This window comes from Cryptomeria japonica, chromosome 7 (genome assembly GCF_030272615.1).
Source record: "Cryptomeria japonica chromosome 7, Sugi_1.0, whole genome shotgun sequence".
In the NCBI taxonomy this organism is placed as follows: domain Eukaryota; kingdom Viridiplantae; phylum Streptophyta; class Pinopsida; order Cupressales; family Cupressaceae; genus Cryptomeria; species Cryptomeria japonica.
Genome location: NC_081411.1, coordinates 847,682,709 through 847,703,209, shown reverse-complemented (window position 1 = coordinate 847,703,209; position 20,501 = coordinate 847,682,709). Strand labels below are relative to the sequence as shown.

Below are 20,501 nucleotides of genomic sequence, written 5' to 3'. Positions count from 1 at the left end.
ATTCTCTCTTGATCAAAATCTTCTATGTGCTGAACAAATGGACCGTGTGATCACAAAGACGGCTCCAGATTCATGTAGATAGGTCTCAGTTGGTTCGTTGTGATATGCTGTTAATCTCAAGGGGGACTTACACAATTGTTTGAGGAGTGAATCAATCAAAGGATTATGTTGATTGCCAACACTTGTAACTTTCTCTTTTTAAAAATAATTTTGCAAGTAGTTCTTTTCAATCCTACTTCTATCAAGACTCAGAAACAAAAAGGCAAAAGGGATGAGGGTTTAGGAAGATAATTCTAACCCTAGGCTAATCCTATGAACTCTAGCGACGAAAATTGCAAAAGTGGAATCCAAAACCAATTCTTGCTTTGCCAAATTCAACAACTACACAAAAACGGTGCAATCTTCTAAGGAAATCAAAAGATTTTCATATTACTCATTCACCAACATCTTGAACAATGAATAAAGCAATAGAAGTTAAATTTCATTTACTAGTTCAGGCTAACTTTTCACGATAACTGAAAATCATCCAATTATCAAAAGTATGAACACATCATTCCACATTGAACAATTCTATCAAATCCTTCATTCAATCTAACAACTTGGAAATGAAATCTATTCTATTGAGAGCCAAGAAACCATGCTAACTTGCAAAAGTAGACAAAAATTCACCAACATTTTGAACAATGAATAATGTATTAGCACTTAAGAAGTATCACTGCAACAATTTCTCAGAAATTTCCCTCTTTACAAATGAGAGGAGGGCTTATATGGGGGTGCCATTACAAAGCAATGGTCCAAATTGATCCAAGATCAATGGCTGAGATTAATAGATAAAACCCTAATTAGGGTTAATTGCCAAAAAACTCCTTTTGGCCAATGAGAAAATTACAATGCTTTGGATAACCAATGAGAAAATAGGAGCCATTGCACTTGGACATGTCTGACTTGGAACCCTTGGATTGGTTGATTGATGATTGGGATGCCACCTCAGCTTGCTTTGTAGATTTGATTCGCTATCATGAAGAAGTGTTGATACTTTACTCTTGGATTTCCGAAGGAAATTCAAGATGATTAGAACATTTTCTTCATTGAACTTATCACTCCTTGGTGTGGAATCTTTTGTGTTCACCATCATTCTAAAGTTTTCTTTATGTTCGAACTAATCCTCGTCTTCACTTTGATCCCGTGCTTCTTGAACAATCCTCCATATTGACAAGTTATTTCTTTTGAATTTTGATTTCCAAAAGAAATCCAAGGTCGATGTAGAGCCTTTCCTCCTTGGATGACTTGATCTTCTTGAATGTCTTCATGGAGTGTAAGTCCTTCTTTGTTCCTTTCATCCTTGGGAATCATCTTTCTGACTGGTTCCTTTGTTTCATATTTACCTTTTTGGAATCCCTTCTTGAGTTGACATCTACCACCTAAAAATCATGAAAATTTTCTAAGTTAAAAAACATTGAGGGGTTCCCATCTTGGGGTGTAAAGTTTGAAGGAATTTTCAAAGAATAATTCTTATTTCCCTTATGAAAATTTTGGAAATTGAAGCATTTGCCCCTAAAAAGCATAACTTGATGAAAGCTGTTTTGCAAGTTTTGAGAATTGGAAATCTCGACCGAAGGCTATCTTGAAGTCCGAGGAAAATTGGAAGAATTTGCCTTCAATCCTTTGTGAACTTGAGAATTTTGATGAAATTCCTTAAATTCTTAAGGAATCACTTTAACTCTGCCCTCAAGCGTGGAAATTGACTTTGAAATTCTCTCGGAAGATGTCTTGGAAATTTGCAATTTTGAATTTTTCAACACTTAGCCATATTTACTGAATTTTCTCCCCAAGGTACGTAGTCAATTTTCTGAATTTTCCTTGGGCGAACTTTAGACTTGCTTTGGAAATTTTGCCTTTTGATTGTAAATTCCTTTTATGTGGCCTCACTTAGCCAAATTTCTTACCTTCTCCTTGGGCGAACTATATCGTGTTTTTTTGACATCCAACATTTAGCCAAAATTCTGAATTTCCTTTTCTCAACACTTAGGCAAATTCTATTCTTGTTTTCTTTTTTTTTTCTTGTTATAATTCACCTTAAACCAAATTTCCCTCTCACCTTGGGTAGACTTGATGTTGCTCTAGGAAATTTCCTTGACACATGCCTTGGGTGATCTTTATACTTAGCTGACTTTGCATTTGGATAGGAAAACTTCATAATAACTTCATCTTGATTCACCAATTTGCAATTTGTCAACGCTTGGGGGAATTTTATTTTGATTTTCAGACTTGTTTTAATTTTTAATCAAACTTTTCAAAACTCGTTTCCTCTTTCACTTGGAAGAATTTCCTTGTGCTTTATCTTTTTTGCTTTAATCCATTTCTACTTTGCCAAAAAATTTCAAATTCTTTCCCCTTATCCACCAAGGGGGGACTTGGTATGAGCATAAGGAACTTTCCTATGTGTCTAGGCAGACTTGACATGTTGACAAGGAACTATTCCAACCTCCCTAGGCGGACTTGACAGTTGGGTAGGAAATTTTTCTACCATACCATCGGCAGACTTGTCATGGGGTTGAGGAACTTGGTCATGTTGCTAGGCGGACTTGGCATAGGAGTAAGGAATTTTCATGTGAACTCTATCTTAACTCACACTTTCTTGCTATCCACCAACACTTAGCCATATTTTCTTCCATTCTCTATGAGCAGACTTGGATGCGGCATGAAGAATTCTTACTTGGAGAAGGGTGGCCCTCACTTGCCATTGGAAATCTTCATAATACCATGGGTGGACTTGATGTCTTGTTTGTAATTCCACCTAGTTGCCATACTTAACAAAATTTCTGACTTTTTCCCTTCAAATTGCTAACACTTAATCACTTTCTCAACCCACTCCTTGGGCGGACTTTGCTTGATGCCAAGGAAGTTTGGGCAGACTTTGTACGTGCTCAAGGAACTTTCCATGGAAACAAGGAATTTCTTGATCTCAACTCCAGACATAGCCATTTTCTCATGATCTTCAATCAGCATTCTGGAAATTTTCCTTTGGATTCGAAAGTCTAGATGAGTTCTCTTGACTTGACACTTCACCTAACCCAATGACCACTTGCGATCCCGGAAAAAGCAAAAAAACAACTTTCTATTTTTAGAAAAAAGCAGACCGAAAAAGTAGGTTCTCAGATTGGCCCCAAAATGCCAAAAACAAAACTTTCTAAATTTAGAAAAAAAGCAAAAAAGCAAAATTTCCTAAAAGTAGGAAGTTGTCAGAATTGACCCTTGGAAATTGCGATTTTACTCCTTCGACCTTTCTGAGCACATCTGTGACATTAGAATGTCCATTTGACCGTCTTTCCTCATTGATTTTGGTGACTCCAAATTTCGAAAAACTTGACTCATTTGCAGAGGCGAGACAAACCCTAGGACGCCAAAACACTACCCAAAAAGTGAAAACAGGGGTCCCCATTTGCAATGGGGCGAAGTGTGAAAATGTCACAACAAAACCTTTTTCCTAGCATGTCAAAGGAAGTTTGGAGATTTCTTCTCACCTGCCCTAAAAATCTGATTGATGATGTCATTAATCCTTCGTGGCATGAATGGAAATTAAGCATACTGGTAAGGCTCGGAGAGTGCATAACAACTGTTGTGATTTACCATTCCAAATCAACAATTTTCCTCTCCAATCACTAAGCTTGGCCTCTGTACAAATTTTCACATTATTTTTTTGGTTGTTTCAGAGAATAGAAGGAGCCCTAGGTATTTGTTGTCAGCTTTTCCAATCCATTTCCTGGAGATAGACAAATTTCTTGCTGAGATACTCTGTTAAGATATATCTTTTGTTTTGTCATAAAAAGCAGAATTTTTGTTATGGATAAATAATTTGCCTTGTTATGATTTAATCTAATAGATGTAAGTTGCATCCTGTGTTACTGGTTTATTTACCCACGCTGTACTGGTACCAGGTGTGCTCCTGGTCTGCGTATGACTTGAGTACATCCTCGGCCCAGCCGAGAAATGATGGCCTTACCTGGAACACAGACTAACCAGCAGAAAGTTGTATTGACCAGGTGTCGTGTGTCTTCACAAGTCATATATAAAATAAGTCAACGTTAACAAAGAATTCAAGAAAAGCTTTCTCTTTGCCAACAGAAATCATAAGAAATTTGCTTTGGTGGACTAAAGAAGTTTGCTTCTATCAAGCTCTGCCTATAAGCCAAGCTATTGACTTTGTCCACTAAAGCAAAACCCTTATATTTAATAGTAGCATATTCTTTGATTTGTGTGAAGGTTTAGACTCTAAAACGTTAGGTTATGTTGTTAGTTGCCAGTTGAGGTTTGTGTTCGGGTATGACAGTTTGCCCCAAAAATAAAGTCTGGGTTCAGTGTGGCTGTGTACCATACAAAATATATCCTACAAGTATTCTAGAAATAGCCATAATTTGCACAAAAAATAGAGTACACGGCTGATAATTGGTAATCTAACATAAATTATTCAACTCCTTAAGGTAAATCAAAACTTCAAAACACAGCAATATTTAGTAGTCAAATGTCCAACTGCGCATGGAAACTCAACACAAACCATCATATTTCTCTTCATCAAGAGGAGCCCTATGAGTAGCAATGGAGTTTTGGGTGAGTTGGGAATGGAAGGTAGGAAGTGTTGTATGCCTTTGTTCTTTGTGTTGTTTGCTAAGTCACAAGGTTCGAATTCAAATTTGAATTCGACAGCCATGAAATTCGGATGAAATTCGACAAGGGAAAAATTCGAAAAAAAATTCGGATAAAATTCGCCTTATATAATTTTGTTTATTTTTAAATATATGTATACTTCTAATAAATTATCAGAATAGCGACCGTTGTTGGAGAAAATCCAAGGGCGACCCAGCAGTTGCAGACACCCATGACCCAATAGATACAAAGCATATACAAAGAATACCCACGACCAGCTGAGTTGTGTTTAGAGGCGGATAGCAGTGCTTTATAGAGGAAATTCGATTAAATTCGATTTTTTTTTATGTAAGTTTGAAATTCAATTAAATTCGATTAAATTCTAACCTCATCCATGAAAATCACCGTATTGTATTGTCAGTATAAATTACTTTTAGACTCAGATTAGGTTTTCTAAACCTTACATTTTTTTATCGTAGTTTTCTTTTCCATTAAAGATAGTAGTCATGCATAAGTTTTATTTTCATTTCTTCCTTTTTTGGCTGTCACATGATTTTAATATATAGTCATATTCTTTAATTGGTTGGCTACATAGAAGGATAGCAAGTCCTGCTGGTTTTTAGTTGTGTTTGATGTTTGGATTGATCATTTCCTTCCTCGATTTTGATGTGTATTTCTGCCGTGCTTTCCCAAATGCGCCTTTTCATGACCACCTAAAATACTGTCTTTTTGCCATGCTTTTCCTTAAGTGTGGGTGTATGTTGCCATTCCCTACTTGGATTATATCTACAACCTTTAACATTGCCAAATCACCAATATGGAGGTGTCCTAGTGCAGGCTAATCTGCAGCAATTTTTTAAGTTTCAACTAGTTTAGATCATCTATTAAATGTTCCGAAGGTCTCTTCCTTTTTTCTCACATATAATGCATGATTTTTGTACAGGAAATTCACTTTTATCATAGGTTCAAGTTTCAACTGCATGCAAAATTTCAAATGAAGAAACACCCTATGAAATATGTTGCTGTCCTTTGATCTGCCTAGTGCAGAGACTGCTAAAAATTTTTGGGGCAGCATTCGTTCAGAAATACATGATAGTATTTTATAACATCTTACTCGATCTCAGATTGTCTCATTCAATGGCGATGGTATGCAACACTCACTATTTTATAGAAGTTCCTTCAATATTTTTTCCTGTTGTTGGTCCCAGCAAGAATGCAAGGAAACTTCAGAATGATCTTATATCTTCAATGCTGCATAACCAGTTATAGAAGTTGATTTGAAGGTGGATATTTGATGTATTTGGTCAATGTATTGGTTATCTAAAAATATCGCTTCTGTGGCACCCACTCGAATGGCATGACAATTAGCTATTGGAATTGGAAAGAGGCTGTTGGAAGTCCAAGTTTTCTGCTATCGTCCAACCCCTTCTGTGGGAAGATTCGTTGTTTTTCCGGGCAAATTCATGTGTTGCTTTACCTGTTTTTGAATGGAGAAAGCTTTAAACATTTTGGCTCTGTTCGATAATTTCTATTGACATCCATAAACATAATTTGTAGCTTAAAAAGGAGCATTTTCAAGTTTTCTTTTGAATATTTGCTGAAATACTTGTTTAGGAAGGTCTCTAATTCTTTCTATCCCACACGCACATGCATGCAAACACACATGTACACACACACATGCAGACACGCATGTACACACACAGGGACACAGACAATATAGGAGGGGGTGTGCACAACTATTTTGTCGGGAGATTATATATTACGCAATGTTACATTATATTTATATTTTTACTGTTTTTGTTGTCAGTTGCAAATCTAATTGCATTCTCTCTCTCACACACACTTTGAATCCAAATGGAGGTTAGGATATGTACATGTCATTGAGCAATACAGGTTGGGGTGTCCACAACTAATTTGCTGGGAGGTAATCTATTACAAGATGTATTAGACTATTCAATGTTTATTCCCTCTTTCTATATTTTATATAGTTCTTATGAGAATATTCCAAAAAGCTGTGTTATCAAAGATAAAATATTGTAAGAAAAGCTCATTTAAAAGGCATACCACGAGGAACACACAAAAGACAAAGACCATACAGAGACTAAATTAGTAGAGAATTTCATATCATCACATGAATTAAGATCCTTAGTTGTATCAAAAGTGTATAGCGCTAATGTAGAAGTTAAGTCGCTATCATAGGAAACAAAAGGAGATCCTCAAAAAGCATATTGATATATGAAAGAGGAAACAAAATAAGTATCCTCAAAAAGCATATTGATATATGAAATGATTTTGTTGGGAAGGGGGAAACGACATCCATGATAAAAAAATAATCCAGCAATGAAATCACAGAAGGAAGGTGGACGATTAAGGATCAAAGATATAACAAGTAAAAACCCTAATCAATATAGATCAATGTTGAGTAAATACTAAAAATGAGGATGGATCCAATAATCAAATATGAAATAAAAAGGTATAATAATCATGAATATTAAAACCTTAGGATAAACTCTAGATGGGTTTAAATGTTTGGTTCACCAAAATGTAAATAAAATATATTTCTTTTACTAAAAGTAGCTTCAATGAATATAAAATGTAATAACAATCTAATTAACTTAATTTAGAGTAATGGCATATTATATGACATAATTAAAAAACCTATAAATTAATAAGGCTGAAAATTTATAGCTAATTTTGATGGCAGATAGGTACTTTTCCACTATTTTATTCGTAACTTATTAATCATAGCTCAAAATCTCTTAATCTTAGATTTCTTATGAGCAATAACAATATTTTTTTTGTTGCTTAAGAGTAAGATTTATTGATTAAAGAAAAAATGAATACAACAATAACAATAAATTTAAATAAGATCATTCTCAAAATTTATTTAGGGTCAAGATTGACCTTTTATTTGCATAAATGAGCTTTCCCCATGGTTGTTTGCATAAACAATTTGTGCACTTTCATTTGCTTAAAACCTTTGAGAGATTGTTAAGTGAAGGTCTCTTCTTATGTTAAACCCTTTGTATGGATTTAATTGATTTTTTAAACCCCTTCGATTGGATTTAATTGTTTTTGAAAAATATCAAAGATACATAAATCATACAACATGACCAAAGCATATTTATGTTAATATCATATTGAATTATGCTATTCTAACGATGATGTAAAGTGTAGTGGATATCTCTTAATTCTTATATGATAGACTTTAGGGGAGAAGGTCTTATAATGTGTATAAGAGTTGACCAAAATGGGCCCCTTAATAGAGCACTTAAATAACTATGCGATATTCAACATATCCACAAAAATTATTCCTTAGATCTAAAAAGAAACAAATCATGTGATGCCACTTCAACACATCAATAAAACACGACTTAGTGCACAATTATCAGTGTCACCTTATTTTGGGACCATTTTGGACTCTCAACAAAAAGCATGCTAATATGGCATCAAATTTGAACTTATGGACCTAAAACCAAATTAGATGAGTAGGAGACTTAACAATTAAGTTGTTACATGCAAAATTAAGAGACATGAAGTTAGGGTGCTCCACTATTGGGCCCTCTCCTTACAATGATGAATTAATGGCTTTTTATACAATACCCTCACACAAAATTAACACATTTCATATTTAGTTGAATTGGTAATAATAATTAAAAAGGAATATATCTTTATAAAAATTCAAATAATTTACCAATTTTAATACATGAATACATTACTTGGACACTGACCATTATCTTTTAAAAATAAACTCAAAACACAAAAAAATATACAAGGTACTCACATTCCATCTCTACAAATATATAACATTAAAATAAGGTTTCACAACATTGCAAGCATTCCTAGTTAAACAAGTGTCACGTAGTGGTGACTGCTTGCATTTAGTATTGCAATAATAGTATTTATTGTCTAGTTGATAGATGAGTTAGAATGTATTATTACTCGCATATATATCTAAAAAATAATTTCTATAAAATATGTCGAGATATTCTTATCAAGACATCTATTTAATTTTGTACTATTTCATTTTAATATATATACACAAATTAAATAGATGTCTCGAAGATATATCTCAATACGTTTTTGATAGATTATTTTACAGATATATATGCTAGTAGTATCCATTATGCAACATGTAAAAATTTATTAAAATTCTCATTAAAAATATAAAACATGAAGTGTATTTGAACCCTAACTCTTATTGTATGATAAGTGTAAGTTCAACTTTTTTTATAAAGATATATATATGATAATATATTGTTAATTATATATTGATCAATTTTTTTTTAGCTAATTATATATAATAATTATAAAAATATAGTTTACCTAAGAATTTAATAAAAAAATATTAATATTTAATATATTGATTCAGATACTAATAATTTATTTATATATATTATGATTTATTTTTATATTATATATATATACATTGCAAAAATTTTACAAAATAACTTAACATATATCATTTTTGAGATGCCTTTTTTATTTAATTTGTATTATGTATAAGTAGAATAAGCACATATATAGGTTTTGTATTGTAATATATAACAAACTCCAACATGTATGACTTATGGATTGGACAGGTGGTGATGCTTGACATAATTTCTGCTGTATTGGCTAACTAAGAGATGTTGTGAGTCTGTAGGCATGTTGAGTCTTTAGGCTTTGTAAATTGTAGTCAGAAACCATGGTGGAGGTATTTTGTATCGAATGTAGTTTGACATTTGTTCAAAACTTGTGAGAAAGTTGAGAAAGTCGATGCCTTCATTGCTTTGGCTGGCAAATCCATGTGGGACTTAGGTCATGTCCATGATGGACATGTTTATGAGGCTGTGTTCATGAATGTAATACAAATCATGGGGCGAAACTCTTGGAGATTAGTCTTGCTTAACTTTGTCCTAGATGAGGTGAAACAACAATAGGAAGAAAATGTAGATGAGATGGAGATTAAACCCTCTTATGGGCTCATTGCTAGTATTTTTGATGTGGCTGTTGCAAAGAGGAAATCTGTGACCACATAGGCTTTGTACAGGGAAGGCTTCAAGAGAAAATTCTTGGAAACCTTCAGTCATTTCATTAGTCAGAATAGGGATTTACTTTCCCTTGTGCAAATTGAAAGTGTATATGAATTTGCCTTTGGTATGATGTATTTTATGCAACTATGTGATTATTAGATTAGAGCCTAGTTGATGTTATGTGATTTTCTTTCAACTCCTCTTGGCAACATTTGTCCCAACATGTGGGTATAGAGATACACATATACATACAATATATATGTATATATACACAGAAACACGCACATATGTATATCAATTGAAGGCTTCAAGAGAAAATTCTAGTATATGAATTTGCCTTTGGTATGATGTAACTATGTGATTCCTAGATTAGAGCCTAGTTGATGTTACACAATTTTCTTTTTGATCAATAAAAGGGAGTTGTCCCATTGACAACACTTGCTGAAACATGTGTGTGTGTGTGTGTGTGTGTGTGTGTGTGTGTGTGTGTGTGTGTGTGTGTGTGTGTGTGTGCATGCATGTATATGTATATGTGTGTATATATAGATACACACATATAGATAGATAGATGGATAGATGGATGGATAGATAGATAGATACACACACAAACACACACACACACACACACACACATATCAATTGAAACTATTTTATTTTACTTCAAATTATATTTCCTACATACATTGACATTTAAATTTTATTGTATCTACATTATTTTTTCTTCTCTAATATAATTTTTTAATTCTAATTTCTAAAATTTGATTATTTACATTTAATTTTTTATATTTAGATTTTAAAATTCTTATTTTTACTTTAAAAAATTATCAAAAATAAAAAATTTATAAAATATATTTTTTAACTGAATTAATTATTCTTAATCTCTACTAATAATTTAAAAAATATTTGCTATACAATGTAATTATAAAATGGTAGATTCATTTTTTCAAATATATATATTTGATCGGTAAAATATATATTTTTATTTAATTAAACTTAAAGCATTATAACTTCGAAGATAATGAACTATCAAAAAACTCCCAAAACAAGACATCCATGACTGCCATCACCATCCTCCCAAAAGTTGGAATTCAAAACCAGTAACCAACACACACGCATCCCCCCCCCCCCCCCCTCGAAACTTAAGAGTACGAAAAAACTTATTACATCTCGCCTGTCAAAAATTAGGTGTTTCAAACTGAAATTTATAGTTCAACTGTGAAATTAAATGATAAAAAAGAGTAGATAAATTTGGCACCTATGGGTATTGTGCCTGTAATGACCTATTCATGATTCCTCCTTCATGCCTCTTGCATCCGAGGCACTCGATTAACTAGTCACCCAATTATGGCGAGAGTCTCCACTTTCAACATGTTGTCGCCTCCTTCTTCCTTCTGCCTTCTTGCTCGTTGCACCTCGTCGGCTTGGAGAAACCACCCCGCCATCCCATCCACCTTCTTGCATCATCTCTCGCCTGTTTAGCTAGTTCTGCGGATAGTGTCCTTGTCATCCGCCTCTTAGGGCTCACAATCTCCATCGCTCTCCCGCCAGCCTCTTGCGTGATCACATCTTCTATGTCCATGATCTGGATGAAGATTAAAAGCCCTTCCCAGCCTCTCTACACATCATCCTTGAACCGCAATTTAACTTCCTCACGACATCGAAGAAACTGAATGCGCGAGTGACGCGCCTTCATCTCATCATTTGCCTCTGGGATACCTTCTGCAAGATTAAATCCCCATCCCGACATCGCCCACTCCAACAAGGACTCCAGGTTTAACAGATATTCCCCCGGGATTAGTCTCTGCAGCACCTTTCGCACCTCTTCAACCGTGTGTCCCAGCTCTAGACCCCAAGCCATGAGCAACGAGTAAATGTCTGCTCTGCACCTGTAGCGATGACCAATGACAACCACCTCTTCTCCTAAAACCAACTGAACTGCTTTTAGAAGTAGCGGGTCTTTAGCGAGAAACATTCTCTCGAGTTTCTTTGGCGGAACAAGACCATGAAATGTTGGCATCAGTTTGGAAGATTCCAAGGTGAATTAGCTTCCATATCTGAGCTTTCTGAGAAAGTGCAGAGATTTTTGATAAAACCAGTTTTAAAGCTGGTTTCACCAACTCGCCAGGTCTATTTATAATCCGTGTGGGCATTACAAAATTGGCATTAAATGCATGGCTCTCCACCATCGCTGCCATTTCAGAGCATGTCACAATAACTGCTCATTAACTCACACTTGCGCACGAAAAAACTTCTGACAAGGGATTTGAATTTAATGTCGTACCAACTTGGCAGTGTGTCTTAACTCCATTCAATAGTTTCATTTTTGTCAGTCCGCCACCTCACCTCTCCTGGCTCAAGGCCACATGCTTCATTTGATCGCTCATCCGCAAGAGTGTTTCCCTCTCTTTTCACGTGTGAGATGCAATAATTATTAAATTTTTTTAGTTTTCCACTTATTATATTTATATATTTATCTAATTTTCAGTACAGAGTATGTCCTTTAACCAGAGCCTGGACAACAATTTGGGAATCACCCTCTAAATGCAATTTCGACACCTTCAGATTAGCTGCTAAATCAACTATAAGTAAAGCCGCTTGTACTTCCGCCTCATTATTAGTGCTGTCTTGAAGTCTTCTAGCCCCTTTACACAAGACCTTTCCTTCATCTATCTAGATGGTCGTTAGCAGGATTAACCCCGGGGAACCCATGAACGAGGATATTTTTTTATATTTTATATGTATATAAAAACTTATAATTTAATGAGAGCATATCTTTGTTTTTATGTAGTGTTTATTTTGAAAATATTATGTTTATAATCAATATTAATATTTTGACATGTAAATGGTTGTCAAATTCAAGTTAAAAGGTAAGAGTTTTTATTAACATTAACACATTCACGTCATTATACTCCACCCTTGCTCCCAACATTAATAATATCTAATATATAATTTAATATATGCCACTTCAAATTTAAATAATTAATAAATTGTAAAACAAATCAAAATTAGTATATATTATTTTATAATATTCAGTATAGAAATACATATTGACTGAAAAATATTTTTTAATTTTTAGATCCACATAATAATGTATTATGTCTAAAGCTAATTAAATTCAAATAAAGTATTTTTTTTATCGGTAATATTTATTTTTATTATTAAGAAGTAAACTCAAATAAAGTATTAATGATAATGTTTGTAATGAAATAATTTAATTTTTATTTAAATTTAAATTTTAATTGTGTAAAATTAGATCTTTATAAAAGAGAGAAGTGCTTTAAACTATATTTTGAGAATAAAAAAATGAAAAAAAATCTAAAATACATATTTATTTTTTAAATATAAAGAAATCTCAATATAAAGTCTAAAAAATGTATCAATGAATGCATGCATGAATGAAATATTTTAATAATAATATACACGAGGCCAAAGTAGCCTATGGGACCTGAGAACAATATAAAACCCTTCAATAGTAGGGCTTTTTAAGTCTTAAGCAGTTTGTAACCTCCTTTCTAGTTTTGTTCTTCGACAATGAATTTTGATCAATAAGATTGTTGTTTTTCCGAGTCTTGCATCTTCAAACAATGTGTTTAGATTGTCAATTTTCAAGATGTTCTCATAATTGATGTGAATGTCGCTAGGGGAAGAGTACCAATAGTGGATCACATTCCAATAACCAATCACTCCTTGTGCACCCAACCTCATAAGTACTAATTTTATAGGAGCCAGAAAAATGATAATGAAAAGCTCATTAATAAGTTTCACATACACCAATAGCCGATCACTTTTTAGCTTTTTGATCCATAATTGGCCCATTTGTGCACCACTATTGGGACATTTGGTCAATTTGTGCACCACTACTGGGACAGGGGACATTTGTTCACAAGTACTTGCAGTTTTGAGTGGTTGGTTATTGGAACATCTTTAAGTAGGTATCAAGGGGCACTTTGAAATGCGTACTTTTTGATCCTTGTGCACATAATTGATCCTACAACTTGCATCATTACTACCCAGAAGCCAAAACCTTGGCTATAAGCAGTTAAGTCACATACAGAGACAACAAAAAAAATGGTCGAAATCTGATGTACCGTTTAGGATCTGTGGGTGCACAAAGTTAGCTATAACCACTACTGGTACGCTTCCGCTATACACTGAGCATTCCATAACGAAATCCATTCTATCTCTACCACTCTTATGTTGAAAATAAGCATATTCTTTTTTCCTACTCCTCTTTAGGTATCATCCATCTATCTATTTCACATCTCAAGTGATGAACTCGTCCTTAGTTGGCCTATCAATATTTGCTCCTATGTAAGTTTTATCCTCACAATCTTCGATGGGGTTAAATACTTTGATGTCGTAAGTTTTTTTTCATACTATTGTCCCATTTTTTCATCCATTTGATATTTTGTTTCATCAATGTGTTCTTCTTTCTAGTTAGCTCTTCCTCCATAATCACCTGAGGCCAACAATGTTTTTCCATATTTTGGGTTTTCTATAAGTAACTTACTAATCGAATCCTCATCGATGCTTCCGAAGGAAAGATGTTTGTTTCTGCCAATAAGATCTCATACATGACAACTTTTTTAATTTTGAAGCTACTTATGATTAGATGTTTTTAAATTCTTTTGACTTGCCTCCATTTCAACTTGACATGATGCTGCCCCATATTTCATGTAGAGGATCACCATAGTGAGCAACAACCAAAAAGCATTTTCTCAGTTCACCAATCCCATTGTTCTGCATTCCTGCATCTATTTTTTAGAGAATATAAAGCTTTCCATCCTCCTTGCTTTTGCTCTACATGTTTCCCGATTAAGCTCCTTGTGAAAATCAAGCCAAATATATTTATATTCATTCACAACCTCTAACAAATTGCATTAAAAGAGAAAGCGATATAGCAATTATCTTCAAATAGAAGTAATTTTGTATAACCTAAATAAAATTAAAAAAAATCGATAACCTTGTTTGACACCAATATCACTACGTAAACACACTACAATTCCATTGTAATTCTGATTTTCACCTTGACCTACCCATGCAACATAATAAAGTGATGAATGCCAATAGTGTCTTATATCTTTACTTTAAAAAACAATTCGATTCTCAAGCGATGAATGCCAATAGTATCTTATATCTTTACTTTAAAAAACAATTCGATTCTCAAGCTTTAAGCTGACGGCAATTACTACCTAATAAACTCTTAATTATTTTTCAAGATCTGTTTAGATCCGAGTTCAAGCCAAAAAGTATATATTTTACCGTTAATTACGACTTTTTTGGTTTAAGTTAGCTGTTAATTAACGCTAATAACTATTAAATATTCTGCTAGATCTCTGCGGAGGTTGCCGGTTCGAAACTCCCATCGTAAAATTTCATTCAATTACATTTAAAGCGCAGATATTTTCATAACAAGAGTCGCAACGCTAACTTTTGCCACTAGGAAACTCCTTACCATTTTTTTCTTTGATCACGATTTTTTTTTTTTTTTTGACTTTTTCACCGCAATTTTTTGTTTCAAATCAATGTTGAACGCCGAGATAACTGAATAGTAAGATCCCGTTCGAAAGTTGATCCCATTCGAAAGTTTGAGTTTAGAACCGAGATCAAATTGTTCGTTTTCGTTTAGACATCTGCAGTTCGAAATTATTGAAATACCTTGTTTGATCTGATTTTGTGAGAACCCTCGTTCTGGCTTATATTAGTTTTCTACACAAATTGTCTTGTATGAACTAATTTGAATTTAAACCGGGTAATCCATTTATGCTATGACCAGGTTCCATTGAAATTCTTGTCTGCGCAGCGAAATCATGATATACGTTTGTATCAAAAGAAATGCACATTATTATCATCAAGTTCTGTTGATTTTCACCCCGCTGTAGTGAAATTTATGCGACATTTAGATCTGAAACTAAACTTCTGAAAGTTATGCTACAGTTAGTTTTGAAACCAAATAACATAGATATTCTTTTATTCTATGGTCGGTTTCTCTTCGTTAAAATCGCCTTATGTTAACTCTTTTATAATTCTTTGTGACAGTTTTCCGTGAAGCCAAAAAATCAAAGATTTTCATTTACGCTGTAGTTTTCCCTTGAAAACCTTTTGAAATTGCTATTGTTATAAGCCTTCTTTGGCTGAATTCTTCGTGATATCTTTCACTGAACCAAAATAAATTCTATGCTCTTAATAGAAATAGCAAAGTCCTTTTTAATGCAGATTAAAATGCTATCTTCTCCTAGCCTTAGCCGCAAGCTTTTAATTAGCCGCCATTCATGGAGTACTTATAGTTGGAGATATCTATTCGCTTTCTGTTGCATCTGTTGTGGTATGTTGGGTATCATTCTGTCAATCTATATTACATGGGGGCCGGTTTTGGCATACCAGTGCGAGAAAGGGCGAGATACAACGAATGCTTCTGCAAACGGAAAGAGTGATGTTCAAAATAGGCAAAAGGTTTTAGGCTTTGTTGGAATTCAAACTGGGTTTGATTCTGTGGACAGGCGTAGAGCTCTAAGGAAAACTTGGTTGCCTTCTGATCAGGATGGGTTGTTAAGGTAAACATTCATATTTGTGATTTTTCTCAAATTTTATGTATGTTTTGCGCCTAACTATACACAGATGCATGCTGTCTAAGACTTTTCATGTAATTCTATAGGTGCAGAGATGGAATCTTTTTTTTCTTTGTTAATTTTTGCAGTAATGGGTATTTGAGAAGCGTGGTAATGCGAAATCTCCTGGGATTTACCATTAGACCACAGTCGTCAACCATAAATTTAGACATTATCAGTTTGTTTTACGTTTTGCTTGTGTAAGGGGATCAAGTGTATTATTTACTAGACAAGCCATCACATAAAATATAGAGGTAAGTCTCAGACCAAAGAGATGCAAAGGAGAATCCATATTTCAAACAAAACCAATCTGGAAATATTCAAAAACTACATATTCAAATTTAAGAAATCAAACAAATCTTTGATGCAATCTGAAAATGTTTTTGGCAATGGAGAGTACTTCTATTTTTGTTTTTGATGCCATTATAAATTCATCCATGAGTTTTGTACACCTAAAACACCTAATATTCCAAGGCATCAAAAACAATTGCTATAACATTGATGTGCTTGTATTATTCTAGTAGAAAAAATGTTTTCTATTTTGCAGTTGAGTGCTGGTATTCTGATGGGTCAAATTGTAACAATAATATTAGTGGGTTAAGTTATTTCCACACATCCTCACTAAGTCAGTATTGTAGAAAATGACGAACCTAGTAGGGTGGATATTGCCATACTATTTTTTTTTGATCGGTAATAATTATATTTTATTATTTAAAGTTAAAAAGTACAACTTCATCAAAATTTTCCAATATCAAACCACTTCCCCAAACCACCCACAAAAACCATCCAAATCACCCATCTAAAACTATGATTTTCAAATTCAGTGTTCTGCTCAAACACTACCCCACACCCACAGCTTCAAGAATGGAAGTTCACAAATTACATCATGCCAATCAAAATTCTGGCCGAAACTGTTCAAATAGTTTATAACAGAAACAGAAAATTCAAGTTTTGCAAATAAAATTTTATCTAAACAAAAAAATGGCACCCAAAAGTACCCTGGCCCGAAGAACACCTCATCTCTCTTTCTTCACAGCTCCTCCAGACGAGGCGTTTGAATCTCCATTGGTCCTCCCTGTACCTTCGGCAGCAGCCCCTTGAGAATTCGGTCCTTCCGCCACTCCACCAGCACTGCCGACCACACCACCCAGTTCAACTTGCCTTGCTAATTCCGCCGATAGCCGTCTCGTAATTGGCCTCCTACTTCTCATCTCATCCACCATCCTCTCCTCCACACCCGCCTGTCGAATTACATCTTCAAGTTCCATTATTTGGACGTAAACCACCAGACCTTCCCAACCATGTCTTGCATCGTCCCTGAAACGAGCTCGAGCTTCCTCTTGAAGATGAAGAAATTGGATTCGGGAATGCCTCGCCCGCATTTCAACATTTTCCTCTGGGATTCCTTCAGAGAGGTTGAAGCCCCAACTTGACACGGCCCATTCCAGCAGATACTCCATATTTAACAGGTATTCTTGTGGAATAATCTTCTTCAAAACCTTCCTCACATCCACGCATGAATATCCCAATTCCAGTCCCCAAGCCATGATTAGGGAGTAGATGTCAGCTCTGCATCTATACTTGTGGCCGATAACCGCCACCTCCTCCCCCAAGACCAATTGAACCGCCTTAAAAAACAACGGGTCTTTTGAAAGAAACATTTTTTCAAGCTTTTTTTGTGGGACGGGACCCCAAAAAGTTGGCATTAGCTTGGAAGACTGCAAGGTAACATTTGCTTCCATTCTGGGCATACACAGGAAGAATACACTGCAAAAGAAAATTTGACGGAGTCTGCCAAAAACCAGTTTCCTTCACCAACTCACAAACCAGTCTCATTAAATGCGCGAGAATACCAAAATTAGAAGTAAAGATGGCACGCTCCACCACCGCTGCCATTTCATAGGACATTTTGCAATAAATGCGCATTAACACGCTAGCCTTACAACTTTGAAAGACCGGCCAAAAGACATGTAATTCGAATTTGCAGGCATACAAACTTGGCAGGGAACCTTAACTCCATCGCACGATACCATATTTACAATCGCGCCACCTCACTTCCCCTATAGCAAGCTCACACGCCACATTTGAAAGGCCGTCAACAATGGCATTTCCTCCTCTTTTCACATGGGAGATACAAAAATCTTGGACGGATTTTAGCTTTTCACTAATTATGTGTATGAATCTATTCAATCTGGGAATCACCCTCCAGATGTACCCTCGTAGCCTTCATGTTTATTGCCAAATCAGTTGCCAGTAAGGTCGCTTGAGCCTCCGCCTCATTATTGCTTCCATCTTGAAGCATTTTTGCTCCTGTGAAGAGGATCTTCCCTTCATCGTCACAGGCCACGCATCTCGCACCTGAAGTCCCCAGATTACCTTTTGAGGCCCCATCGAAATTTATTTTCACCCACCCCCTCTTTGGCTTTGACCACTTCACAACCTCCTCATCAAGAGGATCATGCAAAGGGTAAACCCTGGGGAACCCATGAACGGGTCTCAGTTTGATGAGGGGCCACTTGGCAAGAATGCAGCTGTCGACCAAACTGTATGGGTATTTCACATAATTATGATTAACCGTCATTGAATAGACTACTTTAGAGATATCCTGCTCCACCCTACCACACACTCTGTCAAGCCCTTCCCATTTATTTTGAAAGATTCTCCTATTCCTTTCTTTCCACAGCTCCCATATAACAATGGAAGGCGAGACCGTCCATACACTCGACATAACAGATTTGCTCTTCTCTGAAAACCAACTCTTCAGAAGAATAGTAATATTATCTGGGAGGGGAATTGACCATCCTAGCTTACCCAGGACAAACCTCCAAGCACCCTGAGCCAAATCACAATTTAAAAGTAAATGGTCTAATGATTCCTCATGTTCTTTACACAACACATTGGAAAGGACCATTGAATCCCAAACACAACATTCTATCTCCCGTCAGAATCCTCCTCTTCAATACCAACTAGGTAAAAACTCCCGCCTTTGGAAGACACTTAGAGCTCCAACATAATTTAGAAGGCCAATCCGGTTGGAGATCTGCATTCTCAATAATATTGTATCCGATTCTAACTGAATAATCACCTGATTTTGAACCACACCATTTGATAACATCCTCCTTTGGACTAAGAAATGGGGAGTACTCTTCCAAAATATTTCTGAAGCACCTCTTTTGCTGTGGAGATAATGGCAGCTCATCAATATCTTTCCATTGCCAAACATCAATTCCATTGGAACGCTCTACATATAAGTAGTCTTTAACTTTTGTGCCCCAAATACCCTTAGAAGCTTGTTTAATAAAATCTATATTCTCCCTTAGTATAAGGATGGTTTACCATCCCAGGAATCTGTCCAAAAATTGGCTTTCTCCCCATTCCCCAGCTACCAAGTAATGTGCTCTGTGATCACTTTCCTGCAAGACAATAAAAAATTCCAAACTGCAGATCCTCTAGGAGGTTCATGGATAGTAAAAATCCTCTCATCATCTAACGAATCCAGATATTTGTGTTTCAGAATTTGAACCCATTTGTGTTTGGGCTTTACATACATTTGCTATATAAGTTTCGCTCCCATTGCTTCATTCATAAAGCACCACTTCCTCAGCCCAGCCCCTCCCGCCAGGCGAGGTTGACACACCTTATCCCATGCAACCAATGGAATTTTATCCTGATCACCCTTGTCGCTCCAAAAACATTTCCTCATAAACTGGTTGATACTTCTAGAAATCTTGTCTGGAACTTTAAAACACATCATGGAATAAATTGGCGTGGCCGATAAGACTGATTTCAACAATAACAACCTACTAGCAGAGGTGAGCCATTTGCATTTCCAACCTTCTAACTTATTCACACAATTGTCAAATAATCTCTGCCACAACTGTGTCCTATTAGGCCGCCCAAACAAAGGTGTTCCCAAAAATCTCCCTGGGAGAGAGCCAGATTTGACACCCAATATCCCAACAATTTCTCTTTGCTTTCTAATGTTAGTGTTAAAGAAGAAAATGTCTGATTTCTTCCAATTAACCTGCTGCCCATATGCTTCACAGAAAATATTGAGGGTTCTTTTTCTGAGTCGAGCTTCCTTTAGAGAGGCATCCCCAAACAAGAGCGTGTCATCTGCAAATTGTTGATGTGTGATTGCATCCACACCATCTGCAACCAGAACACCTTTCCATCTGCTCACATTTTTCACCTTCTGAATGTATCTTCCCAAGACTTCCGCCAAAATGATAAA

The 20,501-nt window shown here is 35.3% G+C and overlaps 2 protein-coding genes across 3 annotated transcripts in view; both read left to right on the top strand.

The window, feature by feature from the left end:
• LOC131074849 (uncharacterized) overlaps positions 1–6,237 on the top strand; it is a 36,234-nt gene extending 29,997 nt beyond the window's left edge. For both annotated transcript variants that reach the window (XM_058011573.2, XM_058011572.2), the window contains exon 3: positions 5,588–6,237. The gene's annotated coding sequence lies outside the window, so the exon portion shown is untranslated. The remainder of the gene's footprint in view (positions 1–5,587) is intronic.
• Positions 6,238–14,975: 8,738 nt separating this feature from the next.
• LOC131074850 (probable beta-1,3-galactosyltransferase 12) overlaps positions 14,976–20,501 on the top strand; it is an 89,181-nt gene continuing 83,655 nt past the window's right edge. Inside the window, exon 1 of the mRNA XM_059209021.1 lies at positions 14,976–16,213. Coding sequence (XP_059065004.1) covers positions 15,837–16,213 — 377 coding nt within the window. The 5' untranslated portion in view covers positions 14,976–15,836. The remainder of the gene's footprint in view (positions 16,214–20,501) is intronic.